This window comes from Zophobas morio, unplaced genomic scaffold (genome assembly GCF_036711695.1).
Source record: "Zophobas morio isolate AGI-343-1 ecotype UQ-CSIRO unplaced genomic scaffold, CSIRO_AGI_Zmor_V1 ptg000058l, whole genome shotgun sequence".
Taxonomy (NCBI): Eukaryota; Metazoa; Arthropoda; class Insecta; order Coleoptera; family Tenebrionidae; genus Zophobas; species Zophobas morio.
In genome coordinates this window covers 4,724,718-4,749,341 of record NW_026972163.1, presented here as the reverse complement: position 1 = coordinate 4,749,341, position 24,624 = coordinate 4,724,718, and the positions used below count along the sequence as shown (strand labels likewise).

The following is a 24,624-nucleotide window of genomic DNA, read 5'->3' as shown; positions in this document are numbered from 1 at the left end:
TCCAACGTTGGCTACCGAAATAGTTTTTATAAGGTAATATTCTCAATATTAAAATGCACTTGTATCAAAATCAGTTCACTGCACAGTTCAATTTTGTATTATATGGACATTCAGATTAATATAATTTAACTCTACAGAAAAATAACTGAAGTTGTCTTGAGTTTCCCGATTCTTATTGGAAGTTATTATCTATTTTAACAACTTTAATATTATTAGGGTTCCTAGCTCCTAGAATATAAAAGTAGATCTCCCTTTTGCTTCTGTCTATCATCAGTGACAAGTTTATTAGATACGTAATCCATGAAACCGAAAAACAGATGGTTGAGAAATTTTAGATCTACTTAAAGAATATCGTATAGGTGGTAAAACACTAACTTGTTGGTCCTCGGCATAAAATTTAGTTAAATAAATTTTATATAAATTGTAAAAAATATATAATATCCTGTTGTATCCTTACATATACCTGTGGTTTATTAATCCAGCATTATTTTGAATATTGCGATTGCTCATGTAGATTTACAAAAATCAGAATTGTATAACAACATTTTACAACTTATCTACAACTACACAATCGATTGTTTTTAAATTTTGTATGTGCACCGTTTAAGGATATCGCGGAAGTGTAAACCGCTGACCAAAACTCTCATTTGACATGTTCAGAAAAGCACGATTCTGTACATGTAGTTACTTTATACAGGTATTGCCATCTTGGTTGACTGATTACACAGGGTATCTAAAAAAAATAATGAATAAATCTAATTATGTCATTTTATTGGTTAATAAGTCAAAAATGACTTATTTCACTTTCCTCAAACTCTAGTAATACAGTGATGTTGTTATTAGTATAACACATACCAAATTGGTATATTTGTTACTGCTAAAAAATTGGTGATGTCATCATAAAATTTTATGTCAATCTCGCGTTTCCGTCCGTTTGTTAGCGATCGTATTAAAAACGTAATCTCCGAAACTACTGCACCGCATATGCTTTGAAATTTTGCTAGATATGTAAATCCTATCAAAATGTTCCAAACAGCTTGCGTCTATAGTTATAGTCTGTCAATGAACTCATGTTTTCAACCCTACATATGCAATTTTTTAGAGGAAAAGCTCAAAATTGTAAAATTTATCTTAGAAGCTTTACTATTAAATTTGAAATTCAGTACAAGCTTTATAGGTTATTATCAACTTGATAGATCACTAAAAAATTTTACTCTTTCAAGATTTGCTTAAATAGTTGCAAACCATCTGTGGCTTTCTGCGAACGCTTTAAATCTGGCCTATATATTATACAAAAAAAAAATACAGTAATGACGAAGAAATTGTTTTTGGCGACGAGGGCGTAACTGGACCTTTACGAACAAACGGACAAAGTGTATAGTAGAGTACGTAACAGTACTGAAGACTTGGTTTCTGTAGCGTAGCGGGGCGGAACGTAACTCCAGCAAACACGCGGAACTACTGTTGGTCTCAGTTATTGCATGTCTTTCAACAGGTAGTTGTTTAATAAGTTCGCGATCGTGACTTTTCATATTACGATCGATCAGTAATCATTTTGGGCACATTGCTATAAATTCGTAATTTTCAAGTTTAATGTGTTTATCGTTTCTTAACTAGAGTTAGTGAGGAAAGTTTAGTGAGAAGATGCAAAAAACTGAAAAACATTTTAAACCGAGGATTTTCAGTTTTGCTGTATTTTTAATACAAGTTGTGAGTTGATAAATTTTTGTACGATTTAGTTCATTATTATATCTAAAAACAATGTATTTTGCTCTTAAGGGGTTTTTTAGTAATTTATTTACTTCTTTTTCTCTAAAAAAGAAATGAAATGAAAACATTTTCAAATTAACAATCAAATGAAATCATAAATTTAATCGATATTCGAGTTGATAACATTATATAGACAAAGAAAAACATTGTATAAATGCAACAAGAAATAAATGGGAATTAAACTACATAATATATAAAAGTGTTTAAGAAAAAACTAGGGAGCAGGAGGAACAATTTTACAAGTACCTGTATCTATTTTGCTCTCAAAGTTTTATTAAGTTTCATCAATGAAAATGTTTACATAAAAAAGTACTACCAGCATTTGGAACTAAGTAATTACTTCTTTTGATGCTAAACGGGAGGTTTTTTATGACGTAACATAAAATAAAGTACTCCACTTTTTCCATATCTATCCATATTAATTCTTATAGAATAGTGAAATATAAACACATTTCACCAGTCTGATTAGTAAAAAATAAATTTTCTAATTTTTTATTAACGGGGTAGGTACGGGGAAACGAAGAAAATTTTCCTTTGTCCATTCCTGAAAAATTGTTGTATAAAAATCATTTCTAAGGCAATTATAACTTAAAACTTCTTGTGAGAATGTTTTGATGTTGATATATATACAGTTATATAAGTGATAAAAGAAAAGTGTATTTTTTCTTTATTTACAAACATTGAGACATAGAAAAATTAAAGTTTCAACTGATTATGTCTAGTATTGTAAAACTGTATAGCAGAATAGACGACTTTTTGTAGTACATACATTATTTGACATATCTATGGATTTTCCAAACCATACCAACATCAAAACTATATATGAAAGTGACAGCGGTTGATATAATAATAATTAAACTCCCGTAAGTTATTAAGATGAGTTACTCCACTTGAATGAAAAAAGCAAAATAAAAAAAAGAAGTACCTACCTATGACTACTTTCAGCAATTAAATTTTTTTATTTAGAATCTTGATTTTGTTTCTGTATTTTTTGTTATTAACAGAATTTCTTCCGGCGAGAAATGACTAAATAATAAATATAAATTAAATAATAAAAAAACTATGTCTTCTACTCCCGTGTCTAAATTGTCATTTAAATTATCTTGACGGCGCTGGGTTTTAGATACGGACATGAGCCGTGGCTAAATAGCCACTTAAGCCATAGGCTGAAATTAACCGCGCTGAAGACGCTTTTTGTCAATTAATATTGCGTAAATTTTGACATTACATTTTAATCTATCTTGGATTTGTTTGAAAATAGAACATTGTACACGGCCAGAATTTCAAGAAACGGTTGAAGCGATGAGTAATTCACGATTTTGATAGATTCTGGAGCTGATATTTTGCTCTTAAATGACATGAGGGATGGCGAAGCGCCGCAGCAAGAGAGTCGCTGCAGGCTAAACTGCGTTAATGCTATGATTGATCTTTTAGAATCCTTAATGCTGAACTCCATATTATTATTTAAAAATAACAGTATAAGAAAAACCTTTCAGATAATCAAGATATTAGTACTTTATTTCTTGTAGGGTCAAAAAAGTTCATAGTTCTAATTTAAAGTCGTAGAAAAATAACAATAATTTACTATAATTGTAATAAAATAACTGTACTGACACTACAAATGACCGACGATGACGTATGCTCAGATTGTTCAACCAAAAAACAACATAGACAAACTAAAAGAATTGCTGCTAATTTAAAAAAATCCTCGTCAACGTTATTATAGTAATAATACAATAAAAACTACTAACATTTAAAACACTTTTTGAAATACAAGTGTATAGTAACCTCATTTGACATGCACCTGTTAAAACTTTTATGACTTAAGCGGCTTAAGCCAAAGCACCCTTATAAGTCAAACTGGGTATTGTAAGCTTTGTGGACCCGAATCGCAAGATTATCATTGTCCATTTTTGGCATAATGTAGCTGTGAACTGAGTTAAGTAATACAATAGACAGTTTGACTTATAAGGGTGGTTTGGCTTAAGCCGCTTAAGTCATAAAAGTTCTAACAGGTGTATGTCAAATAAGGTTACCCTATCTAAACTCACTATTTTTGGGTCCTTGTAAAATTTTACAACTTTAAAGTTAAAGATTCCCAACCCCTCGCCATTTAAAGCCTTTCGGTTAATCCTGTAACTCTGGGTTGTTCAGGCACTGTTCGTCTAATAACAGAACCCAGTAATCATAAAATTTTATTACGACCCAAAAATAGTGAGTTTAGTACCTACTACATATGTATCTAAACGTTCACTACTTTTTTCGTATCTTATATTTTGAATGACAAGTGAATGTTTCGGCAGGTATACATTCAAATGTTAATTTATTCAAAACTGCGATTTTATAAAAACGTTGAAACATATAAATCTATTTTATACAAGATATATAATCTTCCAGATTCACTAAGGTTATATCGCTCTACTAAACTTAATAATGGGAATTAATAATCCCTTTTATGCCGCTGGTCAGCTGCACGAGCCTGCCGTCATAAATGAAGGATTTGTCCCAACAGAATGAAATGGATGACAAAAAGATTTACAATTGTGGGTTTGCCTTATTAACCGCTCCATTCTCGACTTCACAATACCTTAATTTTACAACAGCCATATAACCTTAGAAAATTTAGAAGACTACACCTACATTTAATAATATGTATATACATAAAATTAAACTGCATTCAGTTTTATAACAACATTGTAAATGAAATGAAAAAAAAAATCATATTGTAACATGACAAAAGAAGCTTCAGTTTTTTTTCGTCTATTTATCGGAAATGTATTGCACAATCGTTAAGAAAGTAAAACGTAAATAAATTATGTACTACTTATTCATTTTCTCTACAAAACTGATTATGCCATTTCAAAAATATAATTTAAAGCTCCATTCCTATTTAAAACTTAACATAATACAGGTTAACCTAAAAGAAGCAAAATTTATTATGCTATTAAAATCTATATTTTTCTAACATTTTACATTTACATTACGGTAGTTTCATTAATTACAAAGCATGAACTAACAATGAGTTACTTAGTGTTCGTCAGAAAATTTGTGACTTTATATAAAATAAATACATAAAGCTATGTTAAAACTACACTCTAATATGCGATTTAGCATAGTATTTTTAGAAATATTTCGTAATAAGTTAATCGGTTTTATTGCTTTATTGATATAAATACCTTTATTATGTAAGGGTATTTATGTCTCGTTTTACACACAACACATGTCCCAAAAACTGATGTATAAGTGGATATATTTTTACCGGAGTCAGGTCATTTAACTTTCCTGAAATTCTGGGAACGCACTAAGAACACGACTGCAGTTATGTATTGTTGTTAATCATTTTAAATGCGCTTTATGTGAAATATCATTTCATATAATTGTCTACATATTATTCAAATAATTTAATCATAATTTTTTCAATATTTTGGCTTTTAGGTTTTTACTTCCAACATCTTTGGTAGATACAGATAAGTACCGTTTGAAATTAATATTGTAACATATACTCCTTTATTTGTGATTTGTAATGGTTTAATATTTTTATTGTGTTTTGAACTACCACTAATGTGATAATTAAAATATTGTTATAAATGATGACATGTGTGACACCAAATTACAAAAGGAGAGCTTTTTTTATTGTTCATTACAAATAAATTTTTATTAATTTAGAATTAAGTTTTTAAAATTATTTAACACCAATGTTTAAAAAAATATTGATTACAAAATATGTTTTGAAATGAGGTCATACTGATAGTTAACTGGATATTTTTAATGGCGAATTATATGGCACAAAAATAGGTAGGTAGATAAAACTAAGAAAATCAGTCTTTTCAAATATCAGAGCCTTAAAATTTGGTGAATGAACAAGTTTAGCTTCCACCGTGGTTAATTATTCGAAAACAATTATTCTAATACCTTGGTAGTTTGTTTAATCTTTAGACGTTACTAAAGAAATACGTAATGCATTTTCAAGGCAACTCAGCTGCAACAATCAAGAAAACCATTATTTTTATTTCCCCAGCGTAAGCTAAGGAACTCGCTAAGGAAGTAACATGCAATACACGAATTGTATTGATCTCGTGTTTCCATCGTCTGTCGGTTTGTGACGATTTTCATTAGACAGATAATCTTCCGAAACTATTAGACCGATTGTTATAAAATACAATAATAAACATTATTTAAATTTTATAAAATAAGATACTCCTGCATTTGTGATATATGGATCCGTGTGGAGTTTTTACCCTGGACATCCAAATTTTTGGGAAAAGAAAAATCAAAATTGTATAACGACGTTTTGCAATTTAAGTTTGAAACTGCAAAAGTGAATGCTCTTAAATGTTGCAAATGGTTTTAGATTATTGTAAGCATGGTAATTCGTTAATCACAATATTTTCGTTTATGCCCCTCCCCCAAATGATAACGTCATTTTACAATTTTGCCGAATAAGTATGCTTTAAATTAAATAAAACAACATGCTCCTGCATGTGTGATTTATGAATGCGAATTGAGTTTTACCCTAGACATATAGATATTTGGGGAAAAAAATCAAAGTTGTATAAAAATATTTTACAATTTAACTTTGAAATAGCAATGAAATTTTGCAAGTGTTTAAGGCTATCGTAAGTATGTTAGCAAGTCGTTAATCAAAATTTATTCAGTTATAGGTATCTCCAAAAAAATGATGACGTACGTCATCTTATAATTTTACCGAATAAAAAATATTCTTTAAATTTTTTATAATAACGTACTCCTGCATGTGCAATTTACAAATCCGTATTGAGTCTTTCCCTAGGCATCAACATTTTTGTAAAGAAATGAAAATTGTGTAACAATATTTTATAATTTAACTTCCAAATAGCAAAACCAAATTCTCATAATCCTACTAACAACTATTCACCCAAAATAATATTCGGAGCGTTTTTCTCCATTCTTTAAACTGTAAACATAAACAGTTTAAGTATATAGTGAGAAAAATTTTTTCGTGGGTTATCTCCTTTAATGTATTTCATCAAAATCAAAATTTTATAATTTAATGCGAATTTTTTGCAATGGAAATTCTGCCGAAATAATTTTTGAGCAATGTTTTTAAACTATAAAACGATTTTTTTTGGTAATAAAATTAACGACGATGGAAAATAGTTTTGACAATGTAGTAAATAACTCTCTACTTTTGAAAACTGATAAATATTTGCCGCATACTTCGCCATTAATAATGCTCTGAATCACCCTACAATCGAATTAATAATAAATTTATCTCTAACATGTAATACGAGTATTAATTTTTTCGAAAAAACATAACCCGTTAAATCTCAAGTTGGGCATTAAAAAAAGTTAAAACGAACAACCTATTGTAAAAACTTCAGCTGTATGTAATGTTTCATACATCTTTTGTTGACCGTGTGATACGTTTTGAATGAGAGAAAAATCAGCAATGAAAGCCAACCTATACATACTTTCGTGGAACATCTGCCTAACATAATAATAAGAAAAGCTTATTATGAAACACTAATTTCCATAAAATACCTACACTACTAACAATATCATTATTGCATTTATGCTTAGATGAAAAGATTTTCGTTTTCACTGCTGGTTAACAAATTATCTTGGAACAGTTATTTAACTGCATTCACTTTTATATACTAGGTATCTATTTTAGTGAAAAAGATTTTTATCGGAATAATTAACAAGTCATTCCCTATAAAATTAATGTTGGCTTTATGTAGACAGACGTCTAGTATTTTACTGTATACTACTCCAGATGCACACATGTCAGAAGTTTCCGCGTTGTAAATATTTTCTGCAGATATATCTAAATAAATTACCTGGTTATCGATCTGGTACAATTTAACAGTAACTTTTACAGTTGCCATAACTGCTGTGCACATAAAGCAGGAATATTTTAATTGAAATAAACTAATTTTTCCGGAGATTAAAAGTTGTATTCTTTTTTTACTTCTCAATTATTCACTAGCTGTAAATTTATTTATACTTACCCATAATTTTAGCTACATTTAATAAATACTAATTTTGATTATGATACAAGCAGCTACCGTCATATTCCAATGAATAACATATTTAATCAAAACTGAGGATACATCGTTAATCCTAGGAGTATAATATTTAGTAAGTACTTCAAAATTGTGAATATTTTTTCTTACATTTCCGTAAGTGAAATGTTTGCATACTTTTGCTACTAGAACGAATTTTCTATTTTCTGGACTTAACAACGTGTTATGATATCAGCATGCATCAACACTTGCATCAATATCAACATGAAAACTCCAATTCTGCAGTTTTTCTCCTTATATAAGGAATTCAAAGTATTTCAAAGTATGTAATTCATTTTCAGTTGAGAAGCTGCGTGAAAATCATTTAAGTCCGTCACAATCGCGCTCTCCCAATAAGTTGTAATTATTTAAGTGAATAATTGTGAAGTAGAATTGAATATATGTGTAATCAGGGTTAGAATAATGAAAATTAAAGTTCTTTTTAAAAACAAGTTTATTTAACCAATAAACTTAACTAACTTGATTTAGTTAACAACGATATAATGTGTATTAAATAAGAGCAGTATCGCCTTAGTTGTTCAGTTCTCACTTATTACTCTTATCAGTGTAAATGTACGAAGGCATTTCTCAAAAAAACATACTAGAAGTTCTACTTAGTTTGAAGCTTATTTCCTTTTAATTGCTTTCAAAACATATAACAATGTGTCAGACATTATGACTTTATTGTGTAGGTAATTAGCTACCTATTAACTCCATTCCCGTCACTAACGCAAGACTTGTATACACACTCAACTGCAGTGGTACTAATACAGTAATTAAACAGCGAAAGATACTTTTTAAAGTATTACGAAGTAGCTAATTTTACATATACAACGGCACAGAACCTGTTGTGCGCTAACATGAATGTGGGATGATTGTTCACTCAGGTTTTACTTCCTAGTATTTTAACTTAAATACATTTAAAAAGAGTTTAAAGCAGCGAGGCAATCTTATGTCCAGTTAAGGATTTGTCATAATTTTTGTTTACACATTACCTACTACTGTATTCAATACGAATATAATATTTTTGGAAGTACTAAAACGAATTTGGTTTGTGGCACACTGATTTAAATTATTTCAAAATCTATGTTTGCTTTATTATAAGGAATAATTACAATCATCAAGTTTCTCTGGAAATCATTATAGACTTTTCTTTCGAAACGAATGTTTTTTAAAGTCTTTCGGCAAAGTTTTTCTTGTTGTTACAATATTTGTTACAATATTGTAATATTGTAAACGAGTTGGTATCTATCAACTTATAAAATAAAAATTAGGGAATCTCTTCATTTACATTAATTTTAAGAACGTTTTAAATTATGAGATCCACCATTATTTGATAAATAATAAATAAACACAGTAGCATTGCTACCAATAATTTAGAATTACCAAGACAAAAATTTGCTGCAATCATTAACAGTCGCCCGTTATTTTAATTCATCGTCAATTTACTTTTACGAATTTTATAGTTTTCTATTTTTATAGTTTTCACATTTGAGAATGAGTATAAAAAAACCTAAGAGTTGTTTTGGAAGTGCATTTTAATATTCTGCAACTCTTTGCCAAAAAAGTGTATAAAATAACATAATAATAATAATACTTTATTTACGACAGTAGCCATTTACAGAGTTAAATTAAATTAAATTAAATTCGGAATTAAATTAGAGAATGTTTCCAATGATATAAATTAACATGTAAAGCACAATGGAGCAAGCTCACTTTATCACCCTGTTTTGTATACACAAACAGTTTTGCAGCATTTACAGAAATGTAGTAGTAAAAAAATTGATCGAAAGTTCTTTCGACTGAACTTCCCTCGCTCCTGAAATACAAGGATAATTTTTTTGAGTCACCCTGTATACGGAAAAATATGAATGAAATGATAAATCACAAGTACAGACTCATCATATTTTGTACATTTTAGATTAAATTAAATTTTGGGGTGACGTCATCAATTTTTTAGGGGGGGATGAGCAAATACATTTTGATCAAAAAGTTTCTATTCTTATGATTATTTGAAAACATCGCCAAGATTTCAAAACATTCGGTTATGTAGTTCCTGATTAAATGAATAAAACAAATACAGGCATTCATTAATTTTTGAGTCATCCTGTATATGCAAATCCAAAAACTTTGAACGAAATGATTAATTACAAGTACAGACTCATCATATTTTCTACATTTTAAATTTTCGGCAAAATTTTAGCTGACGTCATCAATTTTTTGGAGGGGATAAGCAAACATATTTTAATGAAAAATTTATCATGCTTATGATAACCTTAAAATATCTGCCAGATTTCAACGTATTCGGTTTAGCAGATTCAAAGTGAAATCGCAAAATGTTGTTTTATGATTTTGATTTTTTTTTCCAAAAATTTGAACGTTTCGGGTAAAAACTCAATACGGAATCATAAACTACATGTGTAGCACTATGTTATTTTATACAATTTGAAACCCATTTATTGTGCACAATTTTGAAGTGACGTCATCACATTATTGGTGGGGATGATTAGACAAATTGTGGTTAACGTTTTACCATCTATATGATATTCTTTACATATATACAAAATTTGACAACAATCGGCCCAGTACTTTCGGAGATTATCTGTCTAATAAAAATTCGGGACGGCAGACGGACAGATCGACAGACCGACAGACAGATGGATACGGGAGACCTATTTCTTCGTACTGTAGGGTCATGAAAGGTCGAGAAAACGTAAAAGTAGAGAGGCGGTCAACGGACTCAATTACAATACTTCCTTTGCTTACGCTCGGGAAGTAAAAATACAACAGATAAAGTATATGACACATTTGTATGCCATGTGAAGGAGTTTCAAGGAAATAAGGTTATCTTCTGCTTCTGTTTTATTGGAGCGATCCTGTCAGGTGCATTCTTTTGTCCACTTATTCAGTACTCTCCGTCGTTGTTTATCCTACATTTAACGTCTAAAATCTACAGTTACGTATTCATTTTTATAGTGCCCTTTTGGTATTTTAAAAAGTTTTCAACAGAAACATCTCCAAGTTGACGTATAATTTTCAAAATTTTTATGAATTTACATAATACTTATTAGATATGAGCACCACAATAAGTTTGACGAATGGCTAATTTAATATTTTCTTGACATTTCGTAACTCCTAAAATATGAAAATGTAATTCTTTTATTTCCGTCTGTGTGTCGTTCATCGTTTGTTAGCGATTTTCTTAAATATAAAATTTACAATGTTATTGAATTGATTGTTGTGAAATTTTGGTCTTCACAAAAATTTGCCTCGTCTTCCTCACCAAATATTTGATGACTTTATCTCAAAATTTTGCTAAGTGAATGGTATTTAAAATATCCAGAACAATATGTTCCTATACTTGTGATTTATTAAATTAGTTCTCTATTAACTTTATATACGTAGTTCTTTGGAAAAAGAATCAACATCATACTTACCACAAAATTTTACAATTCAGAAACTACTACCGATACTCAAGAAATTTTGAACACGGTTATCGCGAACATAGCAAATATTCGATTCATATTTTTTTTAACTGTTTATACAGGGGTTGTTACAAAATTCATGAATGAAACCGTTTATTTTTCATAGTTTTCAAAATCAATTACTGCATATGTATTTGTTTATACAAATTATTAAACCTATTATTAATTTTATTATATCACATGTAGCGACTAAAATTAATTCTGCTCAGTCATGCGTTCGTTTACAACAATTTTAACGAAGAGCGATTAGCGATTACTGGATTAGCAATAGCATTTGTTTACTTGCACAGGTGCGTTATGTTATATTTTTCGTTCGTTAAAAAAAGTGTAACATTTTTTATTAATTTTTGTTTATAAAGGATACGTTTATTTCATGGTACTAGAAGCGCGAAAAAGCGTCATAGCGGTTCATTTTTTCACGCATTTCGTATCTCTGGTCTGTACTATTAAAATTAATTTTTTCATATTTCTAAGTTCTTTGTTACTTTTAGTTTTTTTCGATTTTAAGGACACAGCCTGATAATATTAAAATTTTAATTGCAGATTTATTCGTTTTGAATTAAGCAAAACATGTTATTCCTATGTCATTTTTTTGTAAAATAGAAAATACATTTTTTTTCCTCTTGTGAACTCAATCCGGGGACATACTGTATATGATTTTTACTTCCCGAGCGTAAGCAAAGGAAGTATTGTAATCGAGTCCGTCGGCCGACTCTCTACTTTTACGTTTTCTCGATCTTTCATGACCCCTAGAAGACAAAGAAATAGGTCTCCCATTTCCGTCTGTCTGTCCGTCTGTCCGTCTGTCCGTCTGTCCGTCTGTCCGTCTGTCCGTCCGTCTGTCCGTCTGTCCGTCTGTCCGTCTGCCGTCCCGGATTTTTATTAGACAGATAATCTCCGAAAGTACTCGACCGATTGTTGTGAAATTTTGTACTTATATTATGAATATCATGTAGATGGTAAAACGCTAACCAAAATTTGTCTAATCGTCCCCACCACTAATGCGATGACGTCACTTCAAAATTGTACATAGTAAATGGGTTTTCAATTGTCTAAAATAACATAGTCCTACACATGTAATTTACAACTCTGAATCGACTTTTCACCCGAAACGTCCAGATTTTTGGAAAAAAAATCAAAATTATAAAACAACATTTTGAAATTTAATTTTTAATCTGCTAACCAGAATGCTTTGAAATGTTGCAGATGTTTTAAGGCTATAAAGAGCATCATAAATCTTTAGTCAAAAAATATTTGCTTATCCCCTCCAAAAACTTGATGACGTCAGCTCAAAAGTTTGTGGAATAAATCATATATAAAATGTACAAAATATGATGAGTCTGTACTTGTGATCTATCACTCCATTCATATTTTTTGGATTTGCATATACAGGGTGACTCAAAAAAATTAATGAATGCGTAAATTTATTTTACTGATTTACTCAGAAACTACAAAACCGAATGCTTTGACATCTTGCAGATGTTTTAAGGTTATAAAGAGCATAATAAATGTTTAGTCAAAATATATTTGCTTATCCCCTCCAAAAAATTGATGACGTCAGCTCGAAAGTTTGCCGAATAAATCCTATCTAAACTGTAAAAATATGATGAGTCTGTACTTGTCATTTATCACTCCATTCATATTTTTTGGATTTGCATATACAGGGTGACTCAAAAAAATTAATGAATGCGTAAATATATTTTATTGATTTAATCAGGAACTACAAAACCGAATGCTCTGAAATCTTGCAGATGTTTTAAGGTCATAAAGAGCATAATAAATGTTTAGTCAAAATATATTTGCTTATCCCCTCCAAAAACTTGATGACGTCAGCTCGAAAGTTTGCCGAATAAATCATATCTAAAATGTACAAAATATGATGAGTCTGTACTTGTCATTTATCACTCCATTCATATTTTTTAGATTTGCATATACAGAGTGACTCAAAAAAATTAATGAATGCGTAAATATATTTTATTGATTTAATCAGGAACTACAAAACGGAATGCTCTGACATCTTGCAGATGTTTTAAGGTTATAAAGAGCATAATAAATGTTTAGTCAAAATATATTTGCTTATCCCCTCCAAAAACTTGATGACGTCAGCTCGAAAATTTGCCGAATAAATCATATCTAAAATGTACAAAATATGATCAGTCTGTACTTGTGATCTATCACTCCATTCATATTTTTTGGATTTGCATATGCAGGGTGACTCAAAAAAATTAATGAAGGCGTGAATTTATTTTATCGATTTAATCAGGAATTACAAAATCGAATGCTTTGAAATCTTGGGAATATTTTAAAGTTATTATAAGCATGGTAAACTTTTGTTCAAAATGTATTTGTTCATCCCTCCTAAAAAAATTGATGACGTCACCCTTAAATTTTGCTGAATAAATCCTATCTAAAATGCAAAAAATATGATGAGTTTGTACTTGTGATTTATCATTCCATTCATATTTTTTAGATTTTCTTAAGAGGTGGTTCAAAAAAATTAATGAAGTCAATTTATTTTATTGATTAAATTAAAGGCAACACTTATTATTAGTATTACACCCCAACCAACCCAATTTGGTAGACACAAAATTTGTTAAAGGAAAAACTCGGTTGAAACATAAGGGTAGCACGCTTATTTACATCGACTTTAACATTACAGACCTGCATTTGTTTTATGCGCTCACTTGGTTCCGCGAATGTGAAATAGACATGTTTATAATCAACCAATTGTGAGTTTCACCGTCAAGAATTAAAATAAAACCCAATGTTTTATATAATAAGCGGAAATCGAAGCAATAAAACCGATGGTCGTTTTGTTTACAGTTTCTCTGTTTGACTCTCATGTATGCTGTTACGCTTGTCATCTTAAATTAAGAATGTTTATACATAAACGATTTTCAGTTGCCTTTCATATTACTAGACAGCGGATTTTTGTCGGGCTACGTCACGATAATAGGTGGGGACGCGCTGGATCGCCGGGACTCAGTAGCGGGTGATAGATAATCACTGAATTTAATCAGTACTATGTAATTCCATAAATATAATTAACGATTTATTAATCAAACGGCTAAGTAAATGAGAACGGGAATTAACAGCAGAGTGCAACGAAACAGCGTTATTCTAATCTCAAATAAACGAAGTGCAGTCCGCAACCGCAATGAATTCGCATCCCGTACGAGCCATACCGAGTTTGGCCTTGCCTAGCCCGACAGAAATCCGCTCTCTAGATATTACACACCGGCGCCGTATACGTGAGTAAATTGTTTCGTTATTTTATTGATTATAAGAAATCAATATTCAAAACGACCCAATTCATTTTCCCGAAAATTTGGGAATACAATAATTTTATTCTTAGTATTACACTACATCTATCCCAACTGATATACGTGTCCTTGCAAAAATGTTGATGACGTCATCACAATTTTTTTTTAAATTCCCACTACAAAAATGTAATGAGAAAAAAAAACACAATAGGCATGCAGTCGTCAAGTTTCCGACAGCGAGGGAAGTATTGTCTAAACTCTTTAGACCAATTTTTTTTTATTCTGGTCTGATCCACTGCAAATTTATTGTTACTTCCCGAGCGTAAGCAAAGGAAGTATTGTAATCGAGTCCGTCGGCCGAATCTCTACTTTTACGTTTTCTCGATCTTTCATGACCCCTAGAAGACGAAGAAATAGGTCTCCCATTTCCGTCTGTCTGTCCGTCTGTCCGTCCGTCTGTCCGTCCGTCTGTCCGTCCGTCTGTCCGTCCGTCTGTCCGTCCGTCTGTCCGTCCGTCTGTCCGTCCGTCTGTCCGTCCGTCTGTCCGTCTGCCGTCCCGGATTTTTATTAGACAGATAATCTCCGAAAGTACTGGACCGATTGTTGTGAAATTTTGCACTTATATTAAGAATATGATGTAGATGGTAAAACGCTAACCAAAATTTGTCTAATCATCCCCACCACTAATGCGATGACGTCACTTCAAAATTGTACATAGTAAATGGGTTTTCAATTGTATAAAATAACATAGTCCTACACATGTAGTTTACAACTCCGAATCGACTTTTCACCCGAAACGTCCAGATTTTTGGAAAAAAAATCAAAATTATGAAACAACATTCTGAAATTTAATTTTCAATCTGCTAACCAGAATGCTTTGAAATGTTGCAGATGTTTTAAGGCTATAAAGAGCATCATAAATCTTTAGTCAAAAAATATTTGCTTATCCCCTCCAAAAACTTGATGACGTCAGCTCAAAAGTTTGTGGAATAAATCATATCTAAAATGTACAAAATATGATGAGTCTGTACTTGTGATCTATCACTCCATTCATATTTTTTGGATTTGCATATACAGGGTGACTCAAAAAAATTAATGAAAACGTAAATTTATTTTACTGATTTACTCAGAAACTACAAAACCGAATGCTTTGAAATCTTGCAGATGTTTTAAGGTTATAAAGAGCATAATAAATGTTTAGTCAAAATATATTTGCTTATCCCCTCCAAAAAATTGATGACGTCAGCTCGAAAGTTTGCCGAATAAATCCTTCTAAACTGTAAAAATATGATGAGTCTGTACTTGTAATTTATCACTCCATTCATATTTTTTGGATTTGCATATACAGGGTGATTCAAAAAAATTAATGAATGCGTAAATATATTTTATTGATTTAATCAGGAACTACAAAACCGAATGCTCTGAAATCTTGCAGATGTTTTAAGGTCATAAAGAGCATAGTAAATGTTTAGTCAAAATATATTTGCTTATCCCCTCCAAAAACTTGATGACGTCAGCTCGAAAGTGTGCCGAATAAATCATATCTAAAATGTACAAAATATGATCAGTCTGTACTTGTGATCTATCACTCCATTCATATTTTTTGGATTTGCATATACAGGGTGACTCAAAAAAATTAATGAATGCGTAAATTTATTTTTTTGATTTAATCATGAACTGCAAAACCGAATGCTTTGAAATCTTGCAGATGTTTTAAGGTTATAAAGAGCATAATAAATGTTTAGTCAAAATACATTTGCTTATCCCCTCCAAAAAATTGATGACGTCAGCTCGAAAGTTTGCCGAATAAATCCTATCTAAACTGTACAAAATATGATGAGTCTGTACTTGTGATTTATCACTCCATTGATTTTTTTTTGGATTTGCATATACAGGGTGACTCAAAAAAATTAATGAATGCGTAAATTTATTTTATTGATTTACTCAGGAACTACAAAAGCGAATTCTTTAAAATCCACTGCGAAAAAAAAACATAATAGGCATGCAGTCGTCACGTTTCCGACAGCGAGGGAAGTACTGTCTAAACTCTTTAGACCAATTTTTTTTATTGTGGTTTTGTATTTGCAATTGTACTTTCTATTAATAAAAAAATATATCAGTAACATGACATTTCTTCTGTTTCAGATACACACAATTGCACAAGATTATGAGGGTAAGAACACAATAACCGACGTGTAAAATAGTTTTTATAACGTCAGTGTTACATAGATGTTAGTTACGTTACTTATTTTACCATACTTTGTAAAACTGTATCTTATACTGTGGCTAGTTTGATCAAAACGTTCGTTCAGTTATAAGATTATAATTGTACAAAACATTTCCGTGCCAACGAACCACCCTGATTGACTCAATAAATGTTTTTTTAATGAGAAAAAACAAATGTTTGTTTTTAGGAGAACATTTTTATGTCATATTTGACCTGGTCCCATTGTCCTGGCAGCAAATTTTAAACAAAAATTTTAAAAGTCAAGAGGATCGTTTGAAAGAGATTTTAATGCTCTATACGGTTTTAACTAAATTATTTAATGTTTATTTGTTGTTTAACCCGAAGATTCATATTTGACGACCTCAAAACTCACGATTGGACTGGAATTTTAGATAACCGTATTACTTATCAAGTTAGCAAATTCATCCATTTATTACTTAATACACATTAGAAAAAAAGTGGTGTGAAACTTGCCTACATTATAGTACCCCTGTATAACAATTTTTAGACAATCAGTTTCCAAGTTAATCGGCAAAAGGGAGCTTGTAGGTCCGGTCAGACAGGTCACCAGACCTAATGTCACTTGACTTTTTTAAGCGATTGTCTTTAATCAACAATTTACACAACGCAACCGGCGTCTTTGTAAGAATTAAACACAAGAATCATTTGGGAGAACTAACATTATTATTTAATAATAATGAGTTAAATAAACAAATTTATAAAGTGGTAATTCAAAAATGAAAAATTACTTTTAAAGCAATAAAATTATGCAGCCGTATAATGTAATAAAATATCTTTCAAATAAAGGCTAACTTGTCCTGATTTTCATTTCAAATTTTTGAGTAGGGGCCTTCAGAGGTTAAGGGACAACGTCATAAATCAAAATGTTTCCTCTGAGAATTTAAAATTGACCTTGTCTTGCGACTTTTGTCGAAATTACACATGAAATTTAGTGTAGTTTGTTGCAACTCATCTATATACCCATATATGTATAGGTAGAAGTTAAGACAACGTATATTCTAGAATTCCAGGTTTCAAAAATTTGTTTTAAAAAAAGTGTAGGTATATTCCAAAGATATTTTCTTTCTTTTTTAACTTAACTAGTATAATTAAAATGTAAAGGAGATTAAATAATCTATTCAAAACTAACCGGTCTTTTTAAACAATTCCGGTTAATATGCTTCGTAGAGTTCCTTTTTAGGAACAATGCATTGTGTTTTTTTTTTTTGTAGATTATCCCTAATTGTATAATCTTAGAAACAGCAGAGGGGTGTCACTTTTAGAAAGTAAGATTAAGAACCCCATTCTCAAAATTTAAATGCAACATATAATTCACAAAATGTTCTCTTTTTGTCAAAACATCACTTCCCTCATCATAGCACTTGGATAATAATTATTTATTCTTATTAATTAACTTTACAGTAACAGAAATTCAGTGTACCTTTGGAAGTGGAAACAATGTAGGTAGTCGAGATTCAATATTAGCAAAACTAAGAAAACCAGACGGCTTTAAAGGAAATCCATTGTTTGCGGATGATCGGGGAGTAGATCCAGAAAAAGACCACGTTTGTCAAATTAGGCCAGACGTTTCTGATCCAACAGGTTTGAAATATAATTTGAAAATAACAGATTTCGGCAGATGTGGAGTATTAAAACGTAATGTAAGTCAGATAACTTATTAAATTATCTATTTTACAATGTATTTTTGTAGGGATTTGTTCATGTCAGAGTGTGGTTTCCTCAGTTTCCTGGAGTGGTCATGCAGTCAGATCAAGAATTGATAATTATGTGCAAGCCTCCGGAACCGACAGTTATTGAAAATAAGGCAGCTGGTTTTGCTGGTAGTTTGTAAGTATGATGTACAGTAATGATGGTTATAGTGTTATAGAATGTTAGAATACATAACCATTAATTACATTTTACGACACCCATTTGACTTACTTACGTTCCATTGTATTATGTTTAACACCTTAAGTAAATAACTTGCTTTCTTAAGTCGAAAACATTTTATTATGTCAAAATAAGTAAGATGAAAATTTTTAGGAGCACTATGATGGGATGGAAGAAAAAGCTATTATACTGACTCAAGCAATTAATGAAATATAAATTAATAAAAATTTCAGCAAATCTTGTCTTCCCCGATTAAATTAAAAGTGCTCGTTCTAAAATTGTTCATTGCTCATATTTTATCGAAGCTATATCAGTTATTCCAGGGATATAAAATTAACAAGTTTTTTAACCTTTAACGCCAGTTTTATGCATATTTTTATGTTATTATATTTTAGGGAGTATTTGTAGCATTTATTCATTCGTAAAATAATTTCACCATACATCACTCCTGCATATTAAAAGATTATTTAAACAGAACTTCTCGCTCTGAAGTACAGCACAACATATCCACTTATTCGAAATAGTATAAAATTTGATTTTAATAAATGAGCACGTTATGCGTATGTTTTAAGTTAATTTTTCCAACACAAAATTTTGTGAGATGACGTCATCAACAGTTTAGCAAGGACACATATCAATTTGAATAGGTACAGTTTTGAATCACCTGTAAAAGTAATTCTCAAAAATATCAATGCTTTGGCAAACCACAGCGAAAAACTCAACGCTTTGCACATTTTAGATAGGATTTCTTCGACAAAATTTTTTAGATGACGTCATCAATTTTTGGAAGGGGATGAACATTTTGATTAACTATTTACCTTACGATGACCTAAAACGTTTGAAAGATTGCAGAGCATTGGGTGTTGCAATTTGAAAGTTAAATTGTAAAATGTTGTTATAAAATTTTAATTTTATCTGAATGTGTAAGATACAAAATTAAGACAGATTTATAAACCACAAGTATGATTACGCTGTTTTATAAAGTTTAAATAACATTTACTAGGTATGTAAAATTTTGCGGCGTCTGTCAACATTACGAAACACATTTCATAAAAGAATTATTGTGAAATAAAAATGTAATTAATTTTGTATGCAGTCACTAAAATACACCATTCCACTACTGATTCTTACGGAGCTGTTTTTTGACCACTTTATTGTAGTAACAACTTTAAGCTATGCACAAAACGTAGTTTTCTTTTTTTCAGCCCACATGGTGCAAGAGTATCTGGAGTAGTCGAAGAAACTCCCGGTCGATTAGAATACGAGGTTGCGCTTTATAAAGAGGCTCCTGCTGCTAGAATTAGTAACATAACAAGCAGTGAACTTCCTGTGGACCAAGCAGTTCCTATAGGGACAAAATTGCAACTAAGAGCCCGCATTAGCCCCGAATCTGCTTGGAAGTATGTCAAGTTAATGGAGGTTACAGTCAGCCCTGACCCTGATGACCCGCATATGATTGGAAGTGTCGCACTTGTTAAGGATGGGTTAGTATAACTATTATATTCATTAACACATGATATCTGAATATGTTAAATTCCTAAAGTATTTGTATTTTTCACTAGAATAAAGATAAATCACGCTAAACTATTTTTTTTTAAAACTACATATTTGGCTTAAAACATATTTGCAGCAACTTTCTTCATATTTAAACATGTCATAACATAGTAAAAATTAGGTACGTATATTTTAATTCCATACTGTTTCAAATTTGTCGCCAAATATTTGGTTTAAAATTCTATTTCTACTTACATTTACATATTTTAAAATTAAAGATAACAGAGGTTATATATAATAATTATCACACTTTTTTTGTGAAACCATGGTACAAAATGATGTAACTTTGATAATGAGGTATTAGTCAAATTAAAAAAAAAGCCAAAGAATTCCGTTAATAGGTTCACTTAATGCTCATTCACAATGGGCATAAAGCATAAGGATGTCATAAGCATTAATGCATAAAAATTTATGTTTAGTGCTCTATGATTCTATTCGTTCACAATGAGCATAAGTGCTCATTCACAATGGGCATAAAGTATGTCCTAAGCATTATGCTCAGTGTGAAGCATAGAGCCTTCACCATAAATTTGTATGCATTAATGCGTATGACATCCTTACGCTTTAAGCCCATTGTGAATGAGCACTTACTCAATTCATTAACAAAAGTTCAAGTTAAAATTGACTTCGACAGGTCGATTAATTGATTAATTGTAACGATAGTTGCAGTTCCTAAGTAAATATAATATAATTTAATGCGTTAAATTTGCTATCTTTTTTAAACAAAATATATTGAAAATAAACAGCAAATAATTTAAATATTATTCGTAATGTTCCTAATTTTGTTATTATTTCGGTAAGGCTAATCTGCATTCATCGACAAAATTTAACTTTCAAAAGTAATAAGATGGAACCGTGCTTGTGTTCCTTTTTTTTAACTATTTATCTAAAAGTAGCGAAACGTTTAAAAAACACAATTTACTTATTTAAAAATTTATGGATTTAACTTAAATTTCAATTATTTTATACTAGCATATAACTACAAAAAATGTGGTTATTTTTTTTTTACACATTTTTGTAGCCCGATTTCATAATAATGAATATTGGTCAGATGACTGAATCTATTGAAAAACTGAAGATGGTGATACTAAATAATTTACGAAATTCGACAAGACGAATGGAAAATTTGCGCAAATTTGGGACATGTGCGACGAAATTCCGGTGTGACGGATGGTCCGGAATCTCGCCGATAACGTGTGGTGGCGGCGTACCTAGGTGCCAAGCCATGGGCCGACTAGTATCGCTGATTTAAAAAAACGTCTGGCAAACCTAAGTTTATGCGGCGACCTTCACACCGCCAGGGTTGGCGCCTTCGGTCAGGAGCGGCGGTCGCTCGGGTGCCAGCTCCCTCTCCGGGGAAGGGAGCGCCGGGGTTGCTCTCAAGCCGGAGACACGGATCTTAGGTGGTGAGCTCCCGCGAAAACAAAAGAGTAAAATAACACGGCAAGGAATATTTTAAATGATAATGGGGTTTATTCCCTGCCACCAACTACACGGCTAAAATAATAAATCTTACGGCTAATATTAAATTAAATAATTACAAAGCAAAAACAAACAAGAAAAGTAATAACACGTCCGGCACGGTCGTTCCCTCCTGGACGGCGACTTCCTTCAGGACGGGCTCTTCCTGGACCTGGGGGCGGCGATCTTGAACCTGGATCTCACGCGGACACGGTACGGCGACCTGGGAGAGATGCGCGGTTGCGGTACATGACGCGTGCACGACGGTTTCGACTTGTGTCGGTGACGACAAAAAAAACGGCACGCCGACAGGCATAAACCCCAGGACGGTACTTACGGTGGTCTCAGGTCTTCTCCAAAAACTAACAAACTCAAAAACTGCCAAAACTTCTTTCACCACAGCACTTCTACACCCTTCAAGGCTTCAGGGAAGAATCCCTTGCGCGTATTATTCCAAAACCCTTCGTACTTTAAAACACTATAACTATATAATGTTTTAAAGTACGAAACGAATACTAACAGTCATAATTACACTTTGTTTATTAGTCCCGAAATAACATTAAAATAATAATTTGTTTATTTATATGTTGCAGCTGCAGAAATCGAGATTTTGCTTCGATTATTCCTCACCAACCAGCTCGCTATCGTGAAAGACATAATGAGGTCTTTTTGGATTTTGAGGCCTTTTTATTAAGTACTATGAAAGAACGATCAACTTTGTGGATTCATTCCCAAATAAAAGCTTGCATGGACGCCGCTGACTGTCAGCCTGATTTTTGCTTGGATTTATTCGAACCGTCAGGCCACGGCAGAAAACGTCGTGATTTAGAAGCAATAGAAATTGTTGAAGCTCCTGATCTTCCCCCTCCCAATGAAAAGTATAGTAACGCAACGCAATACACTAAAATTAAAGAAAATTTAGAATACACCGTTCTAATGCCAGGGGAATATTATCACCGAACATCAGCTGCCATGGAAACTTCATGTAGCACTTTTTTAGCGATTGCTGCAATTTTAGGTTGTTTACTATTTCTATCTGCATTCATAATGTGTTGGTTAGCAACTAGATTACATGCAGCACTAATAGGGACAGTTAATACCAGTAAAAATATTGATCAATTAGTTCGTGAAAACAGACATTTTACTGAGTCCGGTTATACTGGAAGAGCCACAACACAATGACTGTTAAAATTAGGCATTTTATAAATGTCTATTATTTTCAATTTTTCAATACCAAATATGTGATCGTATGCACCGGCGGTGATAGACATCAAATTATGTTTAGTACTTTTCACATCAACCACTGTTCCCATAATAATCGTTGCAACGGTAACAAAAATAATGTTGTCAAATTACTTTCTCTGCTGGATAGTCAATCTAGTACATACATGAAACTAGACCACCGTTAATCGCACTTTAGACTATGTGTAACTGACTTTAATAATATTTTTTGACATTCACATACAAAATCAAATTAGTGCCAAATTTCCGATTTTCAAAAATTCACGTAAACCACTTTTTGTGATAATTGATCGAGATAAGCAGATAAGATACTCCGACTAGTTAAACAAATTTGAAATATTTTTAAGTTAAATACTTCATAATTTAACTCAAATTAAAAGAGATTCGATATGTTAATATTTTCCTTAAATCCCAATATCTCTATTTTATCAAACTGTGCAATAAAAAGAATAAATATAATCTATCATTTGTATATAGCATAAGAATCGTTGGAATTGGTAACATATTTGCAATTTTAAAAGTTTATTCGTTGATTAGTGATTACCTACGAAATAGATACTTATTATTTTATCTACCTGCATTATGAATTATTTTGTCATCGTGTCATTGTTATACATTATTATATCAACCTACCTCTTTGACACTTCAACCAATATTATTTATTTTTGTTTCTAGTTTTGTTTATTTACGTATTTATTGTTAATTTATTGTTATTTATTATCTTTCTCATATTTTTTGTTGAAAATTAATTTATTTTTATTTCATTTTAGCTATAGCTTTATTTTACCTATAGTTTACAGTAACATTAGGTAATTTATCTTACACTAGACTCTGTCCAGAAAAAATAGTTTTCGAGTTTTGTAAGTTAAAACACACTTTAACACACTGTTTTGAGCCAAAATAAAAAAAATAAACTTCCTTTATAAAATTATAAACATATGGTTTTAAAATTAAGGAAACTCTTAAGGTCACTTAATTTTTTGAATCGTTCAACATGTAAAAAATGAAAAATTTTACATGGCCTGGTCCAATTTTCCGCCAGACATAATACCTATATCACGATTTATTTTATTTGGATTTTTTTTGCTGCGTTCCCACAAAACTGGCTAGTAAAAATTTGTATTTAAGAGGAGTTGCTACGTTTGGCTCTTATGGTGTTGTCGATATATTTTCAGAATATGATATCTCCACTGATTGTTATCAAATTTTAAATATAACTTGCCCACAACTTTGATCATATAATTCGGAGGGCAATTTTTTTAAACAGTTTATAATCATATATTTTTTAAATTATGCTGAAATTTGGCATCATGTATTTTAAAAAATCAATATTTCAATTATATATGGAAATTTTTTATTGCGGTTTTCACTACTATTGTCAGCTTGCAAAACTTTAGAAATCGTACTAGATCTATTTTCGACTTTATTTGTTGGAACTGAAATATAGTAAAAGTAAACGCTTAGCAGCTTCTAAGACACAATCTTTTTTTTACTGTGTAACGTAGCTTTTTTGCGATTTCCAAGATGACAGTACAGACAAAATCTAAAGGCGTTACCTTGAATGTCTAATAACAAAGGCAAATTAGGTAGTACTTATTCTGTAGTTTTGGGGTAACACACTTGACTATTGAAAATAATTAATGCGTAATTGCTGCCTTCTGGAATTTTACATTCTCAAATAAAATGTA

General features: G+C 31.1%; 1 protein-coding gene across 1 annotated transcript; it reads left to right on the top strand.

Moving 5' to 3' along the window:
• Positions 1-1,491: 1,491 nt before the first annotated feature.
• Positions 1,492-23,603, top strand: LOC135143077 (uncharacterized). Its single transcript, XM_064074922.1, has 6 exons — positions 1,492-1,710; positions 16,708-16,735; positions 18,212-18,450; positions 18,501-18,637; positions 19,885-20,163; positions 22,288-23,603. Exons 1-6 carry the CDS (start codon positions 1,645-1,647, stop codon positions 22,874-22,876), a joined length of 1,338 nt encoding a protein of 445 aa, XP_063930992.1. The 5' UTR covers positions 1,492-1,644; the 3' UTR covers positions 22,877-23,603.
• The last annotated feature ends 1,021 nt before the right edge of the window (positions 23,604-24,624 follow it).

Coding starts and splice junctions, on each gene's coding strand:
- LOC135143077 (XM_064074922.1), top strand. CDS start 1,645: ATGCAAAAAACTGAAAAACATTTTAAACCGAGGATTTTCAGTTTTGCT. Junction 1,711..16,707: donor CTGTATTTTTAATACAAGTT/GTGAGTTGATAA, acceptor CTTCTGTTTCAG/ATACACACAATTGCACAAGA. Junction 16,736..18,211: donor AATTGCACAAGATTATGAGG/GTAAGAACACAA, acceptor TTAACTTTACAG/TAACAGAAATTCAGTGTACC.